At 39.3% G+C, this 26,565-nt stretch overlaps 2 protein-coding genes across 2 annotated transcripts in view; both read left to right on the top strand.

Annotated features, from left to right (window-relative positions):
* Positions 1–26,565, top strand: part of Saraf (store-operated calcium entry associated regulatory factor) — a 735,200-nt gene that overhangs the window by 347,804 nt on the left and 360,831 nt on the right. The window lies entirely within an intron of this gene.
* The window catches only part of Gtf2e2 (general transcription factor IIE subunit 2), a 45,834-nt gene that overhangs the window by 18,083 nt on the left and 1,186 nt on the right, over positions 1–26,565 (top strand). The window contains exons 3-7 of the mRNA XM_051182256.1: positions 2,636–2,727; positions 6,654–6,761; positions 9,221–9,403; positions 11,155–11,248; positions 25,627–25,742. Of these exons, the coding sequence (XP_051038213.1) occupies positions 2,636–2,727; positions 6,654–6,761; positions 9,221–9,403; positions 11,155–11,248; positions 25,627–25,742 (593 nt within the window). The remainder of the gene's footprint in view (positions 1–2,635; positions 2,728–6,653; positions 6,762–9,220; positions 9,404–11,154; positions 11,249–25,626; positions 25,743–26,565) is intronic.

The raw sequence follows: 26,565 nt of genomic DNA on the forward strand, positions 1-26,565 counted from the left end.
CAGCCTAGCATTTGTGAGGTCCTAGGTTAATGTTTGCTTATGGTTGTCTGTGTTCTGACAAAATGGCCCAAGTCAGATGGAATAATAATGTATAAAGGGCAGTGGGTAGAGCTTATACAAGGCAATAGACAGGGTTTACAGCTTGATTTAAATCTATGCCTTGTTAGAATCCTCAAAAGTTTGTATGTTTGAAAGAGAATAATTAGAGCTGGGGAGATGGCTCAGTTGTAAATGCTTATTGCACAAGCAAGAGACTGACTTGAGATTCCTAGCTCCTTTGTCAAAGGGTCTCTGGCCCAGGTGTTTGTGCCAGGAATCCCAGTGCTGGACAGGCTGGTACAGAAAGATTACTGGCCAGTGGGTGAGAGACTGTTTGAAAAATACGATGGAGGGGCAGGAAAGATGGCTTAGCAGTTAAGAACACTAGTTGACCTTCAGAGGACCTCGGATTGATTCCCTGCAACCACATGGAAGCTCACAACTGTCTGTAACTATAGTTCCAGGACATCTGTGGGCACCAGAGCATTCATGGAGTAGTACACAGACATACATAAGTCAGAACAGTCATATGCATAAGATAAAATTTAAAAATAATATAGCTGGGCATTGGTGGCGCACGCCTTTAATCCAAGCACTCTGGAAGCAGAAGCAGGCGGATCTTTGTGAGTTCAAGGCCAGCCTGGTCTTCAGAGTGAGTTCTAAGACAGGCTCCAAAGCAATACAGAGAAACCCTATCTCGAATCCCCTTCCCCCATAAAAAATGGAAAATCAATTGAGGAAGACACCAACCTCTGGTTTATATGTGCACAATGTAACCTCTCCTTCCATACACAAAATAAAGACAATAAAACCTACTAAATACAATTTCTATGAGGATTAAATGTGGTAAATCATGAAGTGTGATGCTCAGTAGATACAGGGTTCAATAAATATTAGTGATTATTAAAAGTTTTTTAACATGTTGGGGGGAAAATAACCATAAGGTCAGAATTTCATAACTGAAACAAATGTATTATTGAGATAGGGTCTGTGGTAGCCCAGGCTAGTCCTGGACTTGCTGTGTAGCAAAGCGTGACCTTAAAATAAAAAAAAAAAAAAAATGTATTTTATATTATTTTGTGTGTGTGTCTCTGTGTGTGTATGCCCTCAGAGAACAGAAGAGAATATTAGATTCCCCGGAGCTAGAGTTACAGGTGGTTGTAAACTGCCAGTTGTAGGTGTTAATTAAATTCATGGCCTCCGGAAGAGCAAAAAACACAGAAAACAGGTGTTTTTGTTTATTTTTTTTTTGAGATAATATAATCATGTCATTAACCTTCTCCTGTTTTCCTCCCTCTGACACCTCCCATGTTCCTCCTCTTTTGTGATCCTCCTGCCTCAGCCTACCAGGTTCTAAGATTATTGATGTGCCACCACCCCTGGCTTTTGAAATCGTGTATGTAAAAACATGTCAGTAATATTATTACTAGTTTTGGAAACATGATAGATTTTAATGTGCCAGTTGTTACTTTTCAAAATTATAAGCTGTTTCTTAGGGAAAATTCCAAAGGGCATTGCATTTTAGTATCAAAGGAAAGAAAACATTCAATAAAGACTTTTTACTAAGGAGTATTATGTTGCATCTAGAAACTTGTTTTGGATCCCTGACAGTTATTATATTTGACTTGTGGTTGTGCTAATGCAGTCTTCTGTTTATGTGGTTATTACCAAGCTGATGTCAAAGATGGGTTCTCCTTTTTTATTTAGCCATTCTCTTCCTGTATCAGCTGTTGATATCTGACCTGATGTCTTGCTAATACAATGTGTGCTTCAGAAATGCTTTTCTTTTATTTAGAGTGAATTTTGTAACCTTCCTGTCTGTGGCTCAAATGCATTTGTGATACATTGACGGCATTAGGGCTCTATCTGCAGGGAGGCAACAAAATGGTCGACATTTTGAAACAATACATAAAAGATTTCTGAGCAGGAAGTGGGGAAAAGGACATTGTTTCTTGTGTTTATAATGTTCTCTTGTTTCATTATTGGAGAACTCTTGTTAGAGGACTCAGATCAAATTGAAGGTAGGAGTAGAATAAGATATAGGTACTTGCAAAAGAATTGTATTTTGTGTTGGGTGTGGTGGTACAGGTCTTTATTTCTAGCTGAGGAGGCTGAGGCAGGTGGATGTCTCGGAGTTGGAGGCTAATGTGGTCTAGTAGTAGGGCTCATGCTCAGGGTTAGGGTTAGGGCTAGGATAGTTTGGGCTCGGGATATATATAGCTTACTGTTAGAGTGCTTGCCTAACCACACGGGCCCTTCCCAAACTGTATTTTAATGCTTTTAAATAATATTTAGCCTAGGACATGTCATAATCTTGTAATCCAGCCCTTTGGAGGCTGAGGTGGGAGATGGTGAGTTTGAGACTAATGTGCACTGGAGTGAGACCCTCTCTAAAAAAGGGGTGAGTGGGTGGTGGGAATTGGTAATTTAATACCATGGATTTTTTGAGTTTTCATAATATTACAGGATAGACTTCATTATATGAAAAAATTTGGAAGAAAAGTATTCTGCCAAAGTTAAAATAATTTTTACTGCTCAAGTCATAATAGCACATTAATGAAAATGTTACAATAATCCTTTTGAATTTCCTTTCCAGATCATAGCAATGGATCATTTAACTTGAAAGCACTATCTGGAAGCTCTGGGTATAAGTTTGGTGTTCTTGCTAAGATTGTGAATTACATGAAAGTAAGTACTCACATAACAAAAGTCCCTTTGGTTCTTTGACAATAAAAGGGGAATTAGGAGATCTGGGTTTTCAGAAGTTAGATATTTATATAAATGTGCCAAGATTTATCAAATTACTTGTTTTAGTATATATAGCTTATTATGTATTGATTATACTTCAAGAGACCCCTAAAATATTTAATGTTTCCAGCCTTGTGCCCTCTGTTAACTGGCATTACAGTAATGCACTCAATTATATTTAATTTAATTTACATTATAGTCAAGTGTACAACTTAGCTTGTCATTTGGTACAACGTATGCTCATCATTTGACTTAAAAAGAGACACATGGCCTGGAAAAACCTGTGAGAAGGTGGTTAGTTTTTCAAGATAGTTCCTTCATTCTTATGAGAACCAAAACCTCCATAGGAGAAGCACACGATGGTGACTGAATCTCTGCCTGCAGGTTAAGAGAATCACTGAGGGTCTAAGGAAATGTTGACTCAGAACAATTAGAAGCACGGTGTCTGGTTGTGTCTGAATTGTGTAGTTTGTATTTGATTTCGAGTAGAAATATTTTAGTTTATATTTCTCAGTATTAGATGATAGTAAATTCTGACTGTTCACTTGTTTGCCCTATGTGTTAAATTAACATCTACACTGCTAGAGGATAACAAGAGAGATTATCCTCTTGGAGCTGTCAGTCAGTAAAGGAAATTGACAGTGTTACAGTCTACTTAACTCTTAATTTTATTTTCCTTAGTAATATACAAATAGTTAACATTTTTCTTGCTCTCACAGGGCTTCTTGTTTAAGTTGCTTTGTAATTATTGGTGAAGAGTTGATTGGTATAGGTTGATTTAGTTTGCCTTGTATATAACAGTAATCCACCCCTCAAGGAAATGAAAGCAACCCTCTTTTCTTTCTGTGGTCACTGCATCTGGAGATGCTTGTCAGCTATTGTAAGATAAAGTAGATGTGGCACCAAATCTGCTGCTGTTCTTAGATTTTCCATATTTAAGTGCAGAGAATGGAGTGTCCATAAAGCTAAGATAATTCTATTGGAAGTTTTGTGATAAGCACAGTTTTCCAAGTTATGTGCCAAAAACCACTTGGAACTTCATCCTTTAGGCATCCTGATACCATTTGACACACAGTTTTGATGGAAACTACCTAACTTGTCAAAGGATTTGGCATCTGATCATTAACCATTTACTTTCTCAACCTTTAGAAAAGAAGTCAAAAAGGCAGGAGCTAGAACTGAATATATAGCTCAGCAATAGAGTGCATGTGGCCTTGGGTTCTGTCCCCAGCACTGCAAGACCAGGAGAATCACAAGTTTCAAGGCCAGTGCCTATGGCAGAGGACAACTCCGGAGAAGTTTTCTCCTACATTGTGGGTTCTGGGGATCAAATTCAGGTTATCAGCTTTGGCATGAGGTGCCTTTACCTACTGAGCCATCTTGTTGCTGGTGTTAAAAAAACAAACCAAAAAACCACATGGCCTTATATAGCTCTGGCTGGCCTGGAACTCAAGAGAGCTGCCTTCCCCTGGGATGAAGATATATACCACTATGGGTTTTATGTAGTATAATTTCCTGGAAAATATTTTTGTTACCCTGAAGGAAATAACCCCCAATTGGTACTATATTGCTTTAGCTCTTTTAAGTATGCATTTTAAATTTTGTTTGTTTCCTAAACTAATAGTAAAAGAATGAACTTGGGAATCCTGAAGCAAATAACTTAAGTTTAAAGTTTTTTTTTTTTTTTTTGTTTGTTTTTTATTTATTTATTTTTTTTTTTGCCAGTGTTGTCTTTGCTTTCATGATAACTCTCTTGAGAACAGTGTGCTTATAGGTAAATAGGTAACACTGAATGAAATTGAGGTGTGTTAGGACTGGAAGAGGAGAAATTGTTTAAAAGGGGAATTGATCAGTACAAATTATACCAGAATGTGGATTGTTCTGTGTGGAGCCAACATATTTCTTATGTCTGTGTGTCAGGCATGGGAGGACAGTGTTGGAGATGAAACTCGGGGTTCTGTGCAAGCTCAGCCATCACGGGCTACTGCTGAGCTATATCTTAGGCTGGCCACAGCTGCACTGTTTTTGAAAAGTTGAGAATTAGAGTTTTACAGGGCTGGACTGAGGCCCAAAGAGGTTTTGTTGCCTACTTGAGGTAAAGCCTTGTGGTTATTTTTGTTTTGAATAATGAATATATCTCGTAAAATGTAGTATGATACATAAAGGTTCATACACAGAGGTCATTCTCACTCTTAATCCTACTGTCTTTTCCCTAATGGTACTCTGTCCACTTTTGGATCATGGATGTGTTCCACGAGAAGCCACTATTATGTTGTTGTTGTTGTGAAAGTTGGATTTAATTTCATGCATCTGAGAAGACTAGGATGGACTCAAGTTAATATTCATATTTACATTTATGAACACAGAGCAGATGCCAGTTTATGGAATATACCTGGTTAGAGTACAAATCAACCAATTGGCTAGGAAAACAGTAATTTATGACATTTCCCCCCAAACTGACAAGGCCAAGTTCAACAGTTAGGAGAGTGGGGGAAAAATCACCAGTATTTGCTACCTTAGAGCTTAAGAAACAAGCTGATTTTTACACATTTCCCTTCACCTCCAGGTATACACCAATGGATGTGGTGGTTAATCTTACTTAGAATTACAATTTCTTCTGAGAAGCCTATTCAGGAGCCACATCCTCCCCTGGGCCACCTCTTTTTGGCATTCATGAATTGACAGTACCCTTCTGCTTACCTATGTCCCTGTACCTGCTCTTTTAATAGGCCTATTTGTGGGTTTTTTTTTTTCTTGTTTTGTTTTAATATCAGACCCCAGAATAGACAAGTTTTCAGGTATCAGCCTACTCTGATCAGCTTTGATTTCATTGTTTGTGTTCACTTGACATTTTTGTTAAAGTGGAGGACACTAGAGGCAAGCTTTTTTGAAGCATGACCATGTATGTATGTATGTATGTATGTATGTATGTATGTATGTATGTATGACTGTGGTCCAGCAGTGAAAGGGCCACATGGAGAACTTCCTTGCTGTATGTAGTTTGTATTGTGCTGCAGTTTAATTAGTCCTGATTGGTTGTCAGACCTTTAGAGTGTATTTTGTCTTCCTCAAGGGTTTGCAGCACTTTATATTCTGTTAGTGAGAAGACCTGTTTTCTTGTACCTTAGCCAATGGATAAATCAGACATTTGCACTCTCCTGATCTGATAGGGGAAGAAATCTTGGTAGAAGTTGAGTGTCTTTTCATGTTTAAGGGTATTTGAATTTCTTTTCTGTTAATCTGTGTTTCCCTAAAAGTTTTTTTTTCTTTTTAATTAACTCTTGCAACGACTAGAAAAACTTGTTATTGTTGTTGTCCTCATTCATCTCAACACATCATCCTGTTATGTAGCCTCTGTTAGTTTTGAACTCGTCATGTAGCTGGTCTTGAACCTGTGATTCTCCTGCCTCAGCCTCCCACATGCTAGGGTTATAGGTGTGTGTCTCCACTCCTGGTTTAAGGTTAGTTTGTGTTTTTTTTTTTTTTTTTTTTTTTTTTGTTTTTTGTTTTCCTTCTCAGTTTATCATTTGATTTTTATCAGTCTTCTTTTGTATGATTTCATATTCTTTTTTTTTTTTAACTTATTTATTACATATACAGTGTTCTGCCTGCATGTACACCTGAAGGCCAGAAGAGTACACCAGATCTAATTACAGATGATTGTGAGCCACCATGTGGTTGCTGGGAACTGAACTCAGCCAGTGCTCTTAACCACCGAGCCATCTCTCCAGCCCTGATTTCATGTTCTTGATCCTGGTATTCATATTTGCTACTTCAGATAATACATGTTGTACCTTTCTGAAAAGATTTTGTTTATGAATGACTTTGACTTAATGCACTTAACATTTGAAATTTTCCCTCAACAGACACGGCATCAACGAGGAGATACCCATCCTTTAACTTTAGAAGAGATTTTGGATGAGACACAGCACTTAGATATTGGACTCAAGCAGAAGCAATGGCTAATGACTGAGGTAAGAATAGACTTAAAACTGTTGTTAAAAAAAATAGTTAATTATGAAAATGGGTGTCTGCTACAGCTATCTAGAGTTCTTTTTGGGAGGCAGGGGAGCATGCTGGAGATGGAGCCCAGGGCCCAGCATGTGCTAGGACATCCCATTACTAATAGAGCACTCTGTTCTCCCATTGAGGCAGGGAGTGTACGTGCGTGTGTGCAGGGGATAGAAGGGGAGGGAGAGGGAGAGGCAGGCAGAAAGAGGGGCAGGAGACAGGGTCTCATTTTGTAGTCCAAGTTGACTTCAAACTCAGGGCAGCCTTCTTGCTTTAGCTTCATGAGTCTTTCCTGGCTTAGAGTGATGTATCATTTTTTAAATACTGTAATCTGATAATATTTTTTACTTTTTCTTAAAAGACTAAATGTAGAGCCTTTGTTTAATTTAAACATACACATTTCTATAATTTGTTTAGCTGGTTTCATATAATTTTGTTTTAAAATTTTAAGACTACATTAAAATTTTGAAGTCAGTGGACCAATTTTTTTTGTATAAATAGAATTTTGAATTTTTGTTAAACTCATAACTTTATATGCCTATAAATTACATACATTACATACATAAATTACAGGGTTTCTCTATGTAGCTTTGGAGCCTGTCCAGGCTGGCCTTGAGCTCTCAGAAATCTGCCTGTCTCAGCCTCCCAAGTGCTTGGATTAAAGGTGTTTACCACCACTGCCCGGCTCTATATGTGCTTTAGAAAATTTAGAAGCTTATGATGTTAGGGATAGTAAAACAATTTATTGTATAGTTTGATAAGTGAATTATCTCTAGCTTCTTAGGCAAATGATGTTTGCTTCTTTAAATTGTTGCTCCAGAATACTACTATAAAGGACCAGTGATAACGGTCTGAATATCAGATATATTAACCGGGGTGTAGTGGTGCATGCCTGTAATCCCAGCTCTTGAGAGGCAAAGGCAGAAGGATGGAAAGTTCAAGGGCATCATTAGTTTCAGAGAGAGTTCAAAGCTGGTCTGGGCTACAGTTAAAATTAAGAAAACAAACAAAAACCTACCAAATACCCCATAATAACAGATGTAATAATTTCATTGATTCATTTGAGGCAGGGTCTCACTCAGAGATCCTCCTGCCTCTGCATTCCAAATCCTAAGATTAAAGACATGTGGTTCCATGACTGGCCTAATTTAACTAATTAATTTTACCAAGCAAAGTTTGGCTCTTTATTTTTGTAATGTTAAATGATTTGAGCAAGACCAAATTGTTGAAGGTTATAGTCTATCAGTTATTTGGTCATTGCTTGAAGCAGAACCTGCCTGAGACATTGGTTTTGTTTTATTCTTTAAGTTTTGGCTTTTTATTTTTATTTTATTTATTTATTTATTTATTTATTTATTTATTTATTTATTTATTTATTTATTTTGGTGAGGGGGTGGAATTTGAGACAGGGTATTACTGTGTAGCCCTGGCCATCCGGGAACTCAACTATGTAGACCAGACTGGCCTCAAACTCAGAGATCTACCTGTCTCTGTTTCCTGAGTGCTGGGATCAAAGGTGTGTGTAACCACTCCTGGCTTAAATGTTATTCTGTAGTGTAGACTTGTCTCACACTTGGCAGTCTCTTGCCTCAGCTTCATAAGTGCTGAGATTATAGGTATAAGTCACCACAGCCAGCTTATACCTACAATTTTTAACTTAAAAAATGTTTGAACACTGATGTGATGTTCTCTCATTATAATGCCAGTATATGATAGAGGAGGGAGGACATACCATGCTCACTGTGTCTGTTAGCAGGTTTTTTATTGACTCTTACTCAGTTTGTCTTCTAAAAGAATAAAGGTTCTTAAAAAGAAAATGTGATAAAGTGAGTTTTCTCTCTAAAGAATGTATGCAAATAGTGTACAGTGTAGTTGGGTTTTTCTTTGGACTGCCAGCTCACAAAGGCACATGAAAGCTTGACCTTGTCTCACTAGCTCTCACAACTTAAATTGGCCTGCTTTTATTAATCTTTGTTTTACCATGTGGCTTTTTACCGTTCTTTCATTCTGTATATCTGATTCCCTCTGTGTCCCTCATTGGTGTAATTTGCATGCCTAGATTCCTCCTTTTCCTCCTGCCTAGTTGTTGGCTGTCCAGCTTTTTATTTACACCAATCACACCATTACATCTTCACACAGGGTTCACATATTCCACAACAGTACAGGTTTTTTTTTGTTTTGTTTTGTTTTTTTTTTTTTTTTTGGTTGTTGTTTTTGTTTTTGTTTTTTTTTTTTCTTAAATAAGAAGCAGACACTATGCTGATCACCTGTTCTGGGATCCTGGATGTCTAATATTTTAGCTCTGCTAGTTTATGTTCCAAAGATGCTTCACTTCGTCCCTGTGTTGGGTAATGTTAGAATTTAAGAACATACACATGAGGTTTCCTTTAGTAAATATAACCTAATTATGATGTTATCACAGGCTTTAGTCAACAATCCCAAGATTGAAGTCATAGATGGAAAATATGCCTTCAAGCCAAAGTACAACCTGAAAGATAAGAAGGCCTTGCTCAGACTTCTAGATAACCACGACCAGCGAGGGCTAGGAGGGATCCTGCTAGAAGACATTGAAGAAGGGCTTCCTAATTCCCAGAAGGCAGTCAAGGTACTCTCTCTTGTTTTCCTCCTATGTTGTTACTGTAATCTGAATTAGTAATGTTGTCGCCCGCCCCGGCCCCCTCAAGACAGGGTTTCACTATGTAGTTCTGGTTGTCCTGGACTCAGATCTATCTGCTTCCACCTTCTCAATGATGGGACTAAAAATATGTGCCACTCTGCCCAGCTTCTTATGTTTTTATGTATATGTCTGTGTGTATCTGCCCATGTATGTGTGGGTACTCAAGGAGAGGAGAGGGTGTTGGATTCTCTGGAGCTGAGGCTACTACAGACAGTGTGAGTTACCTGATGTTGGTGCTAGGAACTAAACTTGGATCTTTTGGAAGAGCGTTAAGGGCTCTTACCCACTGAGTCATTTCCATTCTCCTCTTTGAGGTTTTGAACATTTCAAAAACAAAATTGAGTTATTTTTAAAGCCTTTATCTTGTATATACATGGGGTTTTAATTAAAATCTGAACTTTTTTGAACCTGGAGAGATGATTCAGCAGTTAAGACAACTTGCAGAGGACTTGGGTTTGTTCCCAGCACCCACATGGTGACTCATAGCAGTGCCTAACTCCACTTCCCAGGGATCTGACTCCCTCTTCTGACCTCTAAGGGCACTAGGTCTACACAGGATGCACATATGTGAATTCAGACAAAACATTCATATACATAAAACAATCCAAAAACACTTAAAAATAACTTTGCTCTATGCCACAGAGCAGAAAAAAGAATATTCATCTTTGTGTGATGTTGACAGGTCTTTTGGATTTTGGTTTGTTTTTATTTAGTTGCATCATGATTTGATTCTTCAGACAATTTCTAGAAAGTTTTTCTCAGAGACATTAATGTTTCTCTTATAACAACAGTGTTAGATACTTCTTTTCCAAGGAACTAGATTCATTAAAAGTTAATAAAGTCATTGCTTAATGACCTGTCTGTTTTGATATCCTGCAAGGGTTTGTAGTAAAAGTTATGATCATGAAGGTGGCATTTTCCAATTAAATTTGAGTCTTTTGCAAAAGCTGTTTGTTGCCATTGTATGTCATGCATAGTTAGTGTTATATCACACACACACACACCTTTATGTTCTTTGACAGATGTCTAAGAAGTCTGAAAGTATCCTTCAAGATAGAATTGTTGAAAAAAGAAATTCAGCAAAAACCTGGGGGACATGTAGACCCTAATGGTGTACTGTAGGCTAAAGAAAAGTGTAAGGCCCTAACTCCGGGGTCCTGATGGGCTGGTGGGAGAGCCCCTAGACACAAACACCAAACCAGGAGATGCAACAAGCAGGAGGTATTTATTGAGGAGTTCACACTCTGGTGTCAGTAATCTTGGGGAAAACTGCATACCCCTCAAAAAGTTTCAGGCTCTTTTTATAGAGAAAAACCGCAAATCAGCATACATGTGTGGGGCACAAGGTGATTGATTACAAAGTATGATCTCATGTTTGAGAGGTCACCCAGGTATGACCTGTTTTTCTTCAAAGGAAAAATCACAGTATGTACCTTGGAAATTCCCCAGACTGTCTGTTGGCCAGGTATGACCCAGAAAGGGCTGTTCATCTGGAACCATTTGTTCCAGGATTGGGGCCCTATTTCCTTGTTGTGGGCCAAGACCTGTGAGAAACTTCTTATCCTTTTTTTTTTTTTGCAAACTAAAGTCTTTCAAAAAGAAGCTTTTGTTATGTGTATTGCATGTGTGTATCATATACATATCTATTTTTAAATGAGTAATTTGATATTTCTTTTAAGGCTTTAGGGGACCAGATACTGTTTGTAAATCGTCCTGATAAGAAGAAAATACTTTTCTTCAATGATAAAAGCTGTCAGTTTTCTGTGGATGAAGGTGAGCCATTCTGTGCATATAAAATTGCAAGTATATCACAATTTTTTGTTTGCTTGTTTGTTTTTGTTTTGTTTTTCGAGACAGTTTCTCTGTAATCCTTTGGAGCCTGTGCTGGAACTAGCTCTGTAGACCAGGCTGGCATCGAACTCACAGAGATCTACCTGCCTCTGCCTCTCAATTGCTGGGATTAAAGGTGTGTGCCACAAATGTCTGGATTATCACAATTTTTTTTTTTTAAAGGTTTATGTATTATGTATATAATCATCTGTCTGCATGCATGCCTGCAGGCCAGAAGAGGGCACCAGATCTCATTACAGATGATTGTGAGCCATCATGTGATTGCTTGAAATCGATTTCAGGACCTCTGGAAGACTTCAAGCAGCCAATGCTCTTAACCGCTGAGCCATCTCCCCAGCCATTTTTTCTTTTGAGATAAGGTTTCTTTGTGGATGTTCTGGACATTGATCTATAGACCAGGCTGGCCTCGAACTCACAAAGATCCACCTGCCTCTGCCTCCTGAGTGCTGGTATTAAAGGTGTGCGCCACCACTGCCTGGCTTACTATGTCATAATTTTAAGGAGGATGGAGAGAGACTCAGGAAAGAGAAGGGAAGAACATTTAGTTTGAGGAGTCTGAGATGGCATTGGAAAAGGAGACTTTTGGGACCTTGGCTGAGGAGGAAGGGCTTCAGCTGGGTACTTTGTCTCTCTGAGCTAGTAGGTTTTGATCCCAGCATCTGGCTCCCCAGTCTTTATTGGTAAAATCAAATGATTGAGATTTTGTTAATGAGAACAAGGGGCAGACTGAGAAAAGGTTTTGTTTCTTTTAAGATCTTTGTTGCTCATTTATTTAACATATTGTGAAATGTTTTCTTAGATTTCATTATACTACGCCATACACCGCTCCTACAATTGGACTAACCTTTGATTGGTGTCAGATACTTGGTTTCCATCTTTGTCTCTTGTCTCTTCCCTAGCGGGAGAATGATTCTGAGCAGTGGAGGACTTCAAGCATCTGTATGGCCATGAGAGCATTCTTAAGAAAGCCCAGAATTTCAGGGCTAGCAAGCATACTTAGTTTTTTTAAGCTAGGAAGGAGACAAGGAAAGTTTTGCTTATAGTTAGAATTCAGAAAGATAGGCTTACAAGTACAGATCTGGAAACAACTGCATATTTCTGGATTCTTTATAGTAACAAAGCTCAGATTATTAATATGTATATGAGTGTGATTGTGTGTGTGATTGTGCTCATGTGCGTGCAGAGACGTGTATGTGGGCATGTGCATATGGACATATGAGTGTAACATGTGGGTGCTGGCATGTAAGGAAGCCAGCAGTGTCTGCTCCTCTGGGGCTGGAGTTACTGGTGCCTGTGAGACACCAGATAATGGGTACTGGGAACTATACTTGGGTCCTCTGTAAGAGCCGTGTGCACTCTTGACCATGGGGCCATCCATCTCTCCAGACTTGTTGCTCAGATTTTTGCTTCAGCTTGGTCAGTTTTTTTCTTGATGCTTTGTGGGGTGTCATCGTTAGGTGCTAGATCCACAAAAAAAGTGTAGGTTCTTCCCTGTCCTTTTCCCCTTCCTTCTTCTATTGAAGTTTTAGATTCCTTGCCCTTCCTTCGATTCCTTGAATACTACAAGCACTCATTAAGAGTATTGGATTGGTTGCTTTTTTACTTTGATTCTATTTTTTAGTGTCGTCTTTGAAAGTTTTCTGTCTTGTGAGCCAGTCCCAATAAATTGCCTTTTCTTTCAAAATCATCCATTCACAGCTTGCATCTAACTTTCTGTCTTGTGAGCCAGTCCCAGTCCCAATAAATTGCCTTTTCTTTCAAAATCATCCATTCACAGCTTGCATCTAACTTTTCAGACGATGGCTTCGAGAACCTTTTGAATTTTCACTTATTTTCCTTTTTAATCACCAGCGTTTTATACTTGGTGCGGCTTATTTCTTTGTCAAACTATTTTACTTTTGTTGCTTGCTTTTGTTTTATTTATTTAATTTTGGCTTTTTGAGACAGGGTTTCTCTGTAATAGCCCTAGCTGTTCTGGAACTTGCTCTATAGACCAGGCTGATCTAGAACTCAGAGTCTATCTCCTGAGTGCCAGGATTAAAGGTGTGTGCCACCATTGCTTGGCAGTGTTTTTATTTTAATAACATCTAATCTATCAGATAATCACTTGCTACCTATTAAAACTTTGACTACTTAATCTGAACACTGACTAAGCAGACACTAAGGTCTCATGGTTTTAATGGTTTTGTTGAAATCCTTCAGTACTTTGTGTACTTGTTGTTGCATGTTGTGCGTTTGTCTGTATGTGCTCTAGATGAGATCACTGTTTAAGGATTGTATTCATACTGACCATAAAGGGTTCCTCTCAGTTGCCCTGTGTTACTTCACTGCAGTTCAGTTCATATTCTGTCATAGTTAAATCTCTATCTTCCTCCTGTATTTGTCTGATATGCTTTTGCCCATTCTACTTGTACCTACTTGTTTTAGGCATTTCTTTTGTAGTGGCTTATGGTTATCCTTGGCTTTTAAGATAATGTTATTTGCTTATTTTATGTATGTGGGTGTTTTGCCTGGATGTGTGTCTGTGTACCATGTGCATGCCTGGTGCCCGGGGGGACAAGAGGGAGTTGGATGCTGCTCTGGGACTAGAGTTACAGTTGTGAGCCAGAATGTGGGTGCTGGGAATTGAGCCTAGGTCCTCTCAAAGAGCAGCCTGTGCTCTCAACCACTGCCATGGCTCCATCTTTAAGATTTTGAATCAGTTCTGAATGCCACTTTGTTTTTCTTCTTTATCTGATGTTTCCTACTCTTCCTTTAATTTGAAAGTTGTACCATTTATTTGTATTTTCTTATTCTCTGCCAACAAGGGTTTCACAGTGTTGTCCTGGCTGTGCAGCTGCACTCTGTAGCCCTGGCTCTGTAGATCAGGCCTCTTCACTCAAAGCTCCCTGAAGTGCTGGGGTAAAAGGCATATGCCAACCACACCCAGCATTCTTCTAACTTTATGTTCTGTTTTTGACAAGTTCTGGGGATTTTGCTTTAGTCTATGAATGTTTATTTGCAAACCTACTAAATAATTTGTTATATGCGCTACAGTCATTTTGCTTATTGTGGGGGATACAGTAGTGAACAGTTTGGACTGTTATATTTTCATGAAGCTTACAGCCTTATTTATCTATTTATTTTGCTTTATTTACTGTGTAGTGGCGTTTGTAGCCATGGCATACATGTGGAGGTGTCGGAGACTCACTTGTAAGCGTCAGTTCTTTCTACCACGAGGGTCCTGATAATTGAACTCAGGTCGTCAGGCTTGGTGGTAAGCTGAGCCACCTCAGGTCCTTTTCAGCCTACAAAGCTTACATTCTGAGAGAGAAGACTAATCAAATGTAAAAATATTATTACAGATGGTAGAAATACAAGGAAGGACATGAAGAAGCTATCAAGCTTTTTTAAGGGGAAGGCGAAGGATTCAGAGATGACCTCTGTGAGAAAAGATGAGGTTAGCTGAAACCTGAGCTAGATGGAGACTGGGTGGCATCCATGTGTCCTGTTGTGCAGGGAAACCCTAGTCTAATCAGGGTTAGTAAACTCTTTCTTTTTGTTTGTTTGTTTGCTTGCTTTTTGGCAGTTACTTTGTAATACTTTTGTTCTTAGGAAATTTATGCATAACATTACATAAGCTTCTTTTTTAAAACATTTTATGTATATGGGTGTTTTGTCTGTATCACATAAATTTGCAGTACCCACAGAGGCCAGAAGGTGGCTTTGGGTGTCCTGAAACTGTAGTCTCAGATAATATGCCATCACGTGTTTGTCATGAACTTTAGTCCTCTGGAAAAGAGCAGTCAGTGCTTCTAACTACTGAGTCATCTCTCCAGCCCCAACATAAGCTTATAATGTATAATTTTTCTAAGTCAGTAGAATACCCCAAAAGTAATGCAAATGACTATATTTAAATTTTTTACTTGAATATTTATAAGTAGTCAGGCATAGTTATTGCAGATATGCACTATAAATGAAATAGCTATTTACCTTTAAATGTGGATGATTACTATAGATAATCAATAAATGTTTGATACATAGGCAAGCGTAAGTGCTATAACTTATGATTTCCTTAAATGGTTCAGAATTCTTGGTGAAGTTCTAGAAAGTGAAAAGTGTACCTTTTCTATGGTTTACAAAGGTAAGCAATCCTATAGACGATGTACAATATTTGCAGAAAATGAAGTATTAAAACATTATAAAATACTTGTGAAAAGTATTTGACTGTAAACTCAGTTTAATATAAACTGGAATTTTCCAGTAATACTTTCTGGGAAGGATGCTGGAAGCAGAATTTTCAACTTTGGCAGTATTGACTTTTGAGGATGAAGTTTTTGTTGTTTTAGAGATTATCCTGTGCAATATCGACTATTTATCAGTATTTCTGTCTTGTTTAGCTGTCAGAGACACAGCTTCCCTATGTGTCTTCATACAGTACCAGTTGTCCCTTGGGAGACAGATTTACTCTGGTCGAAGACTGGGCTAAAGGTTCAGTCATGTTTATAAAAGAAAAGTAGATTGAGATATATTCATTACTTTTTTTCATGGATTCAGTCTATCACACTCAGTGTTGTTATAAGGGATAAAGTGGATAAGGTTTTTGTCATTGAGTTTATACAGAGTGACATGAGAATACGAAATACCATTTTGCTAAAGCTGTGCTATTCAACAGATAAGGTGTATTTTGATTTATATGTTCAATTTACAGTGAGTTTATCAAGACGTAATCCCAGTCCCACTCATTCTAAGTCAAACATGTGTATGGTACAACAAGTTGCATTATGGTTTTTTTAGTCATACATTGCTCTAGAGAAAATTAGGGAACATTCATGGACAAGAACCAAGAGGATAATACACCATTTTTTCAATTGAAGTTAGTATAAACCACTTATATAAAATTAATTTGAAAAACAGTTTTTGTTGACGATGTAAATATGTATTTCCAATATAAAAACCAATTAAGAAAACTATAGATTTGGGATATAGGGCATAGTAGTAGAGTGTTGGCCTAGCATATATGAGGCTCTGAGTTCAAACCCTAGCCCTGTACCCACTCCTCATTCATGGAACATTTTGATATTTGTCTTTGGTTGCACCAGTGGTGATACATGTTTTAGCCCACTAGATGTCAGTCTCCCACACAGCAGAAATGCTCTTGGATGAGCAAGTTTCAAGCAAGCTAAAGATCACCCTTAATTTTGTCTATAATAAATATACATGTCCTACAGTTTGTTCTGTAATAATTTTCTTTTTTGTTCTTTCTTTCTTTTTTTTTTTTTTTTTTTTTTGAGACAGGGTTTCTCTGTATTACTTTGGAGCCTGTCATGTAACTAGCTCTGTAGACCAGGCTGGGCTCGAACTCAAAGAGATCCCTGCCTCTGCCTCCTGAGTGCTGGGATCAAAGGCATGCGCCACCAGCACCCTGCTGTAGTAATTTTCTTAATCAGAAAAGTAAATAGCATTTGGACCAAAGCATTATTTTATTTCATGAAGGCATTTATCTCCTCAAACCAGGCTCTTACTTTTAGATGTACTGTGAATATCAGTGGTCAAGACAATGCAGGAGAACGATCCAAGGAGTCAGCTATAGTTTAGGCAAGATCTTCTCTCTGTAAATGGGAATAATGGTATCTGTAGCTTGTGACTTTATGAAGATTAACAAGTTAAATAAAAGGGAACCTGGCACCCAATTAGCACATAGGAAGTGCTAGCTACTAGTAGTAGTATTGAAAATATAGTGTCTAAGATAGTCATACCTGTCTGGCTACTTGTTATCTTGACTCAAGGTTTTTTAGTTTTATGTTTGATTATTCAGATAGGAAAGAAAGATCAATTTTAGTAGTCTAAGACTGCGGTTGCAACCATCTTCTGCAACTACATAATGTAGTGGTTTTTGGTATTCCTGATGAGAATCCTGGTATCTGACTCTCCAGTTCTGGCATATTTTTTTGTGTGTGGGGGGTTATTTTATTAGTTTTATGTCTGTTAGGGTTTTTATTGCTGTAAAGGGAAGCCATGACTACCACTGCAACTCTTACAAAGAAAACATTTAAGAATGGTAACTCACTTCTAATTTTAGAGGTTCAGTACATTATCATTATGGTAGAGAGCATGGTGTCAGCAGGCAGGTGTGGTGCTGACTACATCTTGACCAGGAGGCAGCTGGAAGTTGACTGAGACACTGAGCATAGGAAACTTCAAAGCCCATCCCCATAGTGACACAATTCCTTCCACCACACCTCCTAATAGTGACACTCTATGAGATTACAGGGGCCAATTACATTCAAACTATCACAGCAGGTAACTTTAATTGGAAGCTTAAATTGTTTCATCTTTATCTTTAAGAGGTCAAGATTTCCTCTAGTAATTATCACTTTTGAGACTTTACTTTTGGACCCTGCTGCTCTTCTAAACAGTTATTTAGCTAATTTTATTTTCACAATGCTATGGATGGAACTTTGAGCATGCTGGGCAGGCTTCCCCCTCCCCCAAGACATCCTTAGGCCATCGCACTATTTTTGATACTTGGTAATATTTCTTTCATGCATGCTTGTACTTGAGCACAGTTTTTATATATCTCTGCAGAATGTTATTTATTTTGCCATGTGCTAATATAAGTGATGCTTGGTGTCATGCGCATACACACACACACACACACACACACACACACACATTTTGTTTGTTTGAGGCAGAGTCCTTCTACATAGCCCTAGCTGTCCTGGGAACTCTAGAGATCCATGTGCTTCTGTCTCTTTAGTGCTTGGATTAAAAGTGTCCTGCTTACATATGCCCATTTTCTTGAAGAGGAATTTTACTGGGTCAAAAGACATATGTGAACAAATCTCAACATCTTGTAAAATGTCCATGGTGAACTTTGTACCATTTGTAAGAAGATACCTGTTTTCTTGTATTTCATCAGTAGGAGATTGTCTGTGTTACCTACTTACATCCCACCTATACTAGTTACTTTTCTTATTTCTATGACTAAATACCTAACAGCAGCTAATTTTGGTTCACAAATTAAGACAGAAAGAAAGACACAAACAGGCAGACTGATAAAGGCTAACATGGCAGGGAGGCATCATACCAGGACTTAGAGACAGCTTGTCACATTGTGAGTGTAGCCAAGAAGCAGAAAAAGGTGCTAGTGAAAGCTGGCTTTGTTACTCAGCCTGGGAACCTCAGCCCTTCAAAATAAGGAACCAGCTCTACATTTACAGTGGGTCTTACCTTCTAGCTCATCTTAGCTGTCAGCTTGACACACTGAGAAAGAGGCACTTCAGTCTGAGAAATTGCATGTCTATTGGGCATTTTTATGATGTTAATTGGTGGAGGAGAGATGTAGCCTGATGTGAGTAGTATCATCCTTGGATCCCAGATGGTATCTTGGGTTCTATAAGATAAATGAACACGAGTCGAAGGGAGCAAGCCATTAAGCAGAGTTTTCCTGTCTTGGCTTCCTACAGTGTTGGACTGTTACCTGTAAGCAGAAAAAAAGTTTTCCTCTTAACTTGGTTTTAGTCAGTGTTTTATTACGGTGATAGAAACAAGAACACCTATTCTTTAGAAACGCCTTCACCAACATAACCAGAGGTGTGGTCTTGTAGACGATTCCAACTCTAGTCAGACCAACATTGAAGATTGTTTGTCTGCCTACTACTTACCTGTCTGAGAGAAGGGTCTTACTCTGTTTCCCAGGTTGGTCTGTCCTGAACTGTCTCCCAAATCCCAGTATTATAGTGGTGAACTACTGTATCCAGCTTAAAGAGTTTCTGAAGTGACTTGATACCATAACTTTAAAGAGAATAAAGATTAAGCCAGGTGTGGTGGCACACGTTTTTAGTCCCAGCACTTGAGAGCAGACAGGTGTATCTCTTGAGTTTGAGGTGACCCTGATTTACAAAGTTCCAGGACAGTCAGGGCAGTAGAGAAAAACCTTGGAAGAGGGGGGGGGGGAGGCAAACTAACAAGAAAATAAAGATTATCTTATTTTTTTAATTTGTAGTTTCTTAGACCAGTTTTAGAAAATTAAAGTTTATTTCACTTTGCACCATTGTTAGTTGAACAATTTTCTTCCTCATATAGTTAAAAAACAATTAAATTTGTGATCCTTTCAAACCCTATTGAAATTTTGCCTTGTGATCTAATGTTCTTCTTAAATATATGTATGTATAGCTATAGTATATCTATAGAGTTATGTAGATAACAAATCCTGCAACAGCTGTAGGCTCAGGCAATGCTTCAAGAAAAATGTTTTTACTTAAAACCTTGCTGGACATGGTTGGTGCCTGTAATTCCAGCACATGGGACACAGAGGCAGGAGGATTGACAGCTTAAAAGTTTAAGGCTGCCATGAGTTATATAGCCATACCTTGGGTTAAATCACAAAGTAGTTGGAGATGACAGCTCAATGCTAGAGTCTGCAAGGCCCTGGGATTGGACATTAGTGCTGCCAGAAAAGTAGGTAAACAAGCACAAAGAAGTCATGGATTTTTTTCTGAAAGTAGTTTAGTAGTTTGTCTTTTAGTAAAAGGGAACAGGGCTGGGTAGTGGTGGGGCACTCATATAATTCCTGCACTTAGGAGGCAGAGGCAAGTGGATCTCAGAGTTTGAGGCCAGCTTGGTCTATAGAGCAAGTTCCAGGACAGCCAGGGCTATACAGAGAAACAATGTCTCAAAAAACAAATAAAATACAATAAGAAAAAGGGAATAGTTAATTTTTTTATGCATGAAAATTTATAGTGTGTGTCTTAGGGTTACTGTTGCTGTAATGAAACTCTGTGACCAAAGCAAGTTGGGGAGGAAAGGGCTTATTTGGCTTATACTTAAGTATCACTGTTTGTCATCAAAGGAAGTCAGGATAGGAACTCAAACAGGGCAGGAACCTGGAGACAGGAGCTGATGCAGAGGCCATGGAGGAGTGCTGCTTATTGGTTTGCTTCTACATGGCTTGTTCAGCCTGCTTTCTTACAGAATCCAGGACCAACAGCCCAGGGATGGCAACACCCACAATGGGCTTTACACTTCCTCCATCACTAATTAAAATTCTTTATAGCTGGATCTTAGGGAGGCATTTTTCTCAGTTAAGGTTCCCTCATTTCAGAGGACTCTAGTTGTATCAAATTGAGATAAAACAAGCCAACAGCACAGTGTGTTTCTGAGTCATGTGGAGTCATGTGTTAATAAACAGACTCATTATCAGATCATAGCAGCCCCTATCCTCTATGCCTGTGCTATAAGAAGTCTTTAGCATGTAAGCTTTTGCACAGATCAAATGCAGAGTAAATAATTTCAGAGAATTGAAATTTTACAGTGTCACCAACAAAAGCATGCTAAAGTCTCTTCAATGGAATTAACCAACGAATAAATGATTTTTTTTATCATAGATTGATCCTTTTTTCTTCCCCTTTTTATGTTTATACAGAGAGATGTGTACAGTTAGATTAATATAGAAAAACACAGTATTCTCAGTAAACATAGTTTTCATATGTTGGTAAACTAGAATAAAGAAAACTAGTGGTCTAATGTCAGAACTATTATTTTGTGTAATATACTTCCTATAACAATAGATGTAATTAAAAACAAAATAACAATGGCAAAATTTAAGCTATTTTGTGTGCTTTACTGGAATTAGAAGGATGGTTTCATTGCTGAGATGGAGGTTTGACCTGACATTACTTTCTTTCATGTGTACTTGTGAGTGGTACATATTCATCTACTGTAGGCACAGTTATCACATAGTCTTAAAGGCTGGCTGTTGGGGGCTAGAGAGGATTCAGAGTACGTGGAGCACCTGTGCTCTTACAGAGGATCCAAGTTCAGTTCCTAGCACCCCCAACAGGGGCCTTCAGAATGCCTGTAACACCAATTCCAGGGGATCACACCCTCTTCTGGACTCTGCAAGCAGATGCATGCACGTACATCTGCACAGACATGCACAAATCTATGCATACATACATACATACATACATACATACATACATACATTCATAATTTTTAAAAAAATGAACCTTAAAAATCCCTGGCTATTACAGGCAGTTTGGGACTTCTAGCTCCCTCTTCAAAAGTTAGAACTGTTCCTACCTTTACCCCATGGCAGGAATCTGAAAACTGAGGATTTTCTTAGTCTGTCAGGGAGCTAAGGCTACAGAACAGCTATCTGATGTATAGCCTAAGAACTGGTACTCTAAGAAAAAATGGGGCAGGAACACTTGCTGTCTTAAGACAGACAAAATAAGCACCAGTCAAATGAATGTAGCTGAAATTGTAAACATATTGCCAAAGACCTAGTATGGATTAGTGTGAAGACAAGTGTGGATTCAGGGTTACAAAAGCACGCATGCAAACACACACACACCCATCTCTTTTCCACAGACTTCATCAGAATCTTAGGGGTGAAGGTTGAGGCTAGTGTGGAGACAGTGGGAAAAGTGTCTTCCTTCTTTGAATAATCTTGGAGGAGAGGAATAGTACCCACTTAAGGAAAGCTAGGAAATCCAGAGCCCTGTCTGAATAATGTTATTACTTATTTTTGAGACAGGGAGGTTCTCAGCTGTATATACTGTAGACTGGTCTTGATCCCAGGAGTCCTGCCTTGGCCTCTCTGGTGCTGGGATTATAGGAGTGTGCCACCATACCTAGGGCAGCGTCCTTTCTTTCCTATGAGACAAATGCTTCAAGCATTGTGTGGGAATGGAACCACAAGGAATGCTCCTAACCATGAGGGAGAAACAAGAATGTGTGGTAAGTTCCTAATGTTAGAGGAAAGGAAGTAGCACAGAGAAAGACATTCTGAAACTAAGTGTTTGCCTAAAGCAGAGGCTTAATGAGAATGCCAGAGAAGTCCCCTTCCCCTCCCTTCCCCTCCCCTCCCCTCCCCTCCCCTCCCTTCCCCTCCTCCTCCCCTCCTCCCCCCCTCCTCCCCTCCCCTCCCTGGAGAGTACCAACAGTAGAGTTGCATAACAGCAGAGTTCTTTAGAGTTTGGAGAATATGCTGCAGACTGTAGCAAGGACAGCACAAAGGAGAAAGCTAAGACTGGAGGTCAGTAGCCACTGACAGAAAACCAGATTCTGTCGAGAACCCACGAGTAGCTTAAAGAATTGGGAGCTAGTGGTTCGTTATGGGTAATGATAGCAGAGAAGAGCTTGCTGACCAGGCTCACTTCCTGACTAGATTGACTCAGTCTCTGCAGGCTTGGCAGAAGGAAAGGCGTTCCCATTTCCAGGCATACAAACCATTTACCTCTGATCCAGCATAATGAGACAAAGGGAAATAATTCTTTGGTTTTTTTTTTTGTTTGTTTTTTTGTTTTGTTTTGTTTTTGTTTTTTTTCTAGACACTTTCTGTGTAGCTATGCCTGTCCTGGAACTCACTATATAGATCAAACTCGCCTCCAACTAAGCGGTCCTCCAGCCTCTGCCTCCCAAATGCTGGGTTAAAGGTGTGCACTACCACTGCCTGTCTGGAACCAAATTCTTAAGATGCAAATATTTGGACTACTGGATACAGAATTTTAAAAAACTGCCCATCTAAATAACAATAATGCTATCTAGTAGAAAAGGCCAGACCAAGTGTGTAATGGAGTACAATAGTTCAACTAAGAAAAGGAGATGAAAGGTGCAATGAAGAGTGGCTACAGTAGCCTGTCAATAAACGTGGTGTGACTAAGCGAAAAATGAAATACAAACAGAAGAGAGTGTAAAAAATCCCAAAAAACAGAAAAACCCCAAACCCAGCATCCTTGAGTTGTAGGACAGTATCAGATGGTCCTAATGTATAATTTAAATTTGAAGGAGAGAAAGGATGGAAGAAATACTTAAAGACCAGTGGTCAAGATTTTCTATAATTAATAATGTCAAACCAGGGTGGATATAAAAGTCATGAGAACATGAGATAAACCATCCCCCTGCAAAAAAGTAAAGAACAGAAGAAGACCCAACATACTTTGAACTGCTGAAGACTAAAGATGAAAAAATACTGAAGACTGTGAGAGGGGAAAAGAATCATTACAAAAGAACAAATAATTACAGCAGAGCTCTTAACTCTTTAATCCATGTTGAGTTGACTATTGCCTATGGAATGATACAAGAGCCAGCCTGCCTTTTCTACTTGTACATTCCATTTTTTTTCTGGTACACTTTATACTTTTTGCGTATGGGTGTTTTGCCTACATGTATATCTGCACACACTTATGTGCCCGGTGCCCACACAGGCCAGAAAAGGGTCTATTTCGGAAACTAAGTGAAGAGATGGCTGTGAACTACCATGTGGTTACTGAGGAAGCCAACCCGGATCCTCTGGAAGAGCAGCAGGTTCTTTTAACTGCAGAGCCATCTCACCAGCCACCCTTATTTCCTTGTCCCATTTTATGCCCCCCCCCCCCCATTTTCTGTTTTCAATGACTTTTACATATTGAAAATTAACTGTGCTGGGCAGTGGTAGTACACACCTTTAATTCCAGCATTCAGAGGCAGAGAGGGATGGATTTGAGCTCTACATCAGCTTGGTCTACAGAACTAGTTCCAGGACAGCCAGGGATACACACACACACAAACCCTGTTTTGGGGCAGAGGGAGAGAAAGGATAAAGAAAAGAGCCAACTGAGATGTTTATTTTAACTCGTGTTAAGACAAACCTTTCTATATTCTGTTTTGTGGGTTGTTCTGTTTCTGTGCTATTTTGATGACTGTAACTGTGGTGTGGTTTGTGGTCATGTTTGCTGCCTCCAGCTGTTCCTTTTAGTTTAAGATTATGTCCTAGTCTTTTGTTAAGAAGTGTCACAGATAGAGTGAGTTTTAAAGAAGAGGTGCATTCAGGGGCCTTCTTCCTGGTAGAGTTCGGGGATGCTGTGGGGTATCCTGTGTTGAAGGTGTGGAAATATACCAAACAGTAGCTGGGCTGGCTGTATGAACTCTGACTCTTGAGATAATGCATTAGTCAGTATGCATGTATTCACATGGGTATAGCCTTAGCCACCTTTTGTTTTAGAATAAAAGTTTATCTTTTTTTTTTCTTTTTAACCTGCATTGGTATTTCACCTGCACGTATTTCTGTATACCGCATGTGAGCAAGGCCATGGAAGCCAGAAGAAGCCATCAGAGCATCAGAGTCCCTAGAATTTGAGTTAGAAATGGTTGTGAGCCACCATGTGGGCATTAGGGATCAAATCATGGGTTCTCTGCAAGAATAGCCTTAGCCACAGAGCTGTCATATAGCTTGCAAATAGAGTGTGTGAGAATCTACAGGAGGATTAATGGACTGACAAGGAAGTAAGAGGCGTGTTGGTGTAGAGGTTGGCATTGGTATGATAGTCAGGCCTGCAGCCTCTGAGCTGTTGTAAACAAGCAAAGTGAACCATCTCAGGGTTTGGGACCCAACCATTCTCAGTTCCCAGAGTACACTCTGTGTGTGTGTGTGTGTGTGTGTGTGTGTGTGTGTGTGTGTGTGAGAGAGAGAGAGAGAGAGAGAGAGAGAGAGAGAGAGTGTGTTGTGTGTAAAGGTCGACAAGAGCTTGGCTATTAAAGTCTTTAGGAGGAGAATTTAAACTGCAAATGATTTTTGTTTTGTACACACCAAATACAATAATAAAATATAGAGGCTAGACACCTTCCTTTCTCTGTTTCATATGGGATATTTCTTGACCTACTCCAGCTGTTTTTTTTGTTTGTTTGTTTTTGTTTTTTTCCTTTTTGTCAAAAAAACAAAATTGTAAGCAGTGTCTCACCTCCATATAAAGCTTTGGGGCCGTGTCTCCCTGAATGCTTCACACTCTCAGAACAGAGGTGAAATATTGAGCTCAGGGCCTTGAACCAGTATTTGATGAATTTGCCCCAAAATGAGGGAGCTGATTTGGGGAATAAAAGTGTTACTGCTTCTCTTCCCCTGGAAGATGGGAGACGCTTCAGCCACACCACCCTTCTCTTACTGTTTCTGAAGAATAGAGCACACTGGTGGCTGTCGAGCTGCCTTTCAGAGCAGAGACCCCTTCTGTTGCTGTGTCCAGCACTGTATTCTTGCCCCCTCCTCCCGGTCGCTGTCTCTGTCTCCGTCTGTCTGTCTCTCTCCCTCTTTTTTGAGGCAGTGTCTCATTGTGTATCCTGTCTGCCTTGAATTTGCTGTGTTAGGCCTGGCTGTTATTTAATTCACAGAGGTCAGCCCACTCTGCCTCCTGAGTGCAACAATTAAAGGTTTTTGTTTGTTTTTTTAGTGAAATCCTACTTGTGTGTTGTGCGAGATAATATTGAAGGTGAACTTTGATCACAAGATACAGTGCTTTATAAAAATCCATGGTAAAATAACTGCTATCTTGTTGGTGTAGAATTCCAGAAACTGTGGAGGAGTGTCACTGTGGATTCAATGGATGAGGAGAAAATTGAAGAGTATCTCAAGCGACAGGGTATTTCTTCCATGCAGGAATCTGGACCAAAGAAAGTGGTATGTCATCTTTAGAAAAGCAGTTCAGTCCCTTCTCTGCTTCTTATCCTGCTCTGACAAGTGAGGTGGGGATTCTCTCTACTAGGCTTTCTCTGAGCCTAATGCATTGACTTGCCAGATACAGCGGGCATATCTGATGTATTGAGGCCAATGAACCATCCCTGGTGATGTCTCAGCCCGGGAGAGCTTTCTCATCACCCTCCAGCCACACCCCTCCTTCAGGGACTAACATTTCTCACCTCTCATCCTGTACATACGTTCCCTGGTTTCAAAAAGGAGCCGCATCTTCATCTGGTGCTCTTTCTTAGACCTCCATTGTCCCTCCCTTGTCCCCTTCATACAATGCCTGGATGGAGCTGTCATATCCTGATGATACTGAATTGTACTTTTTAAGGAACCATATACAATTGTCTTTCTAGTCCTAAAATTGTACTCATAGTGGATATTAAAATGAAGGCGGGGAAACCCCCTGCACCTGGTAACCACTAGCCTATAGTTCATGAACACCCAGGATAGAAAGAACTACTACCATTCTATCTAGAGGTGGGTCTCTGCTCTCTCTCCCTTCTTTGCATGCTTTGTAGCTTTCTGTTTTTCCATTTATTTATTTATTTATTTATTTATTTATTTATTTATTTTTGTGGGTCTCTAAGAGTCACTGAATAAAAAAGATTTATTGTCGTTGGACAATGGTTACACATGCCTCCCAGCACTTGGGATACAGAGGCAGGCATATCTCTGAGTTTGAGGACAGCCTGGTCTACAGAGTGAGTTCCAGGACAGCCGGGGCTCCACAGAGAAACCCTGTCGTGGGGTGGGGTGG

Source organism: Phodopus roborovskii, unplaced genomic scaffold (assembly GCF_943737965.1).
Source record: "Phodopus roborovskii unplaced genomic scaffold, PHOROB, whole genome shotgun sequence".
Classification (NCBI taxonomy): domain Eukaryota; kingdom Metazoa; phylum Chordata; class Mammalia; order Rodentia; family Cricetidae; genus Phodopus; species Phodopus roborovskii.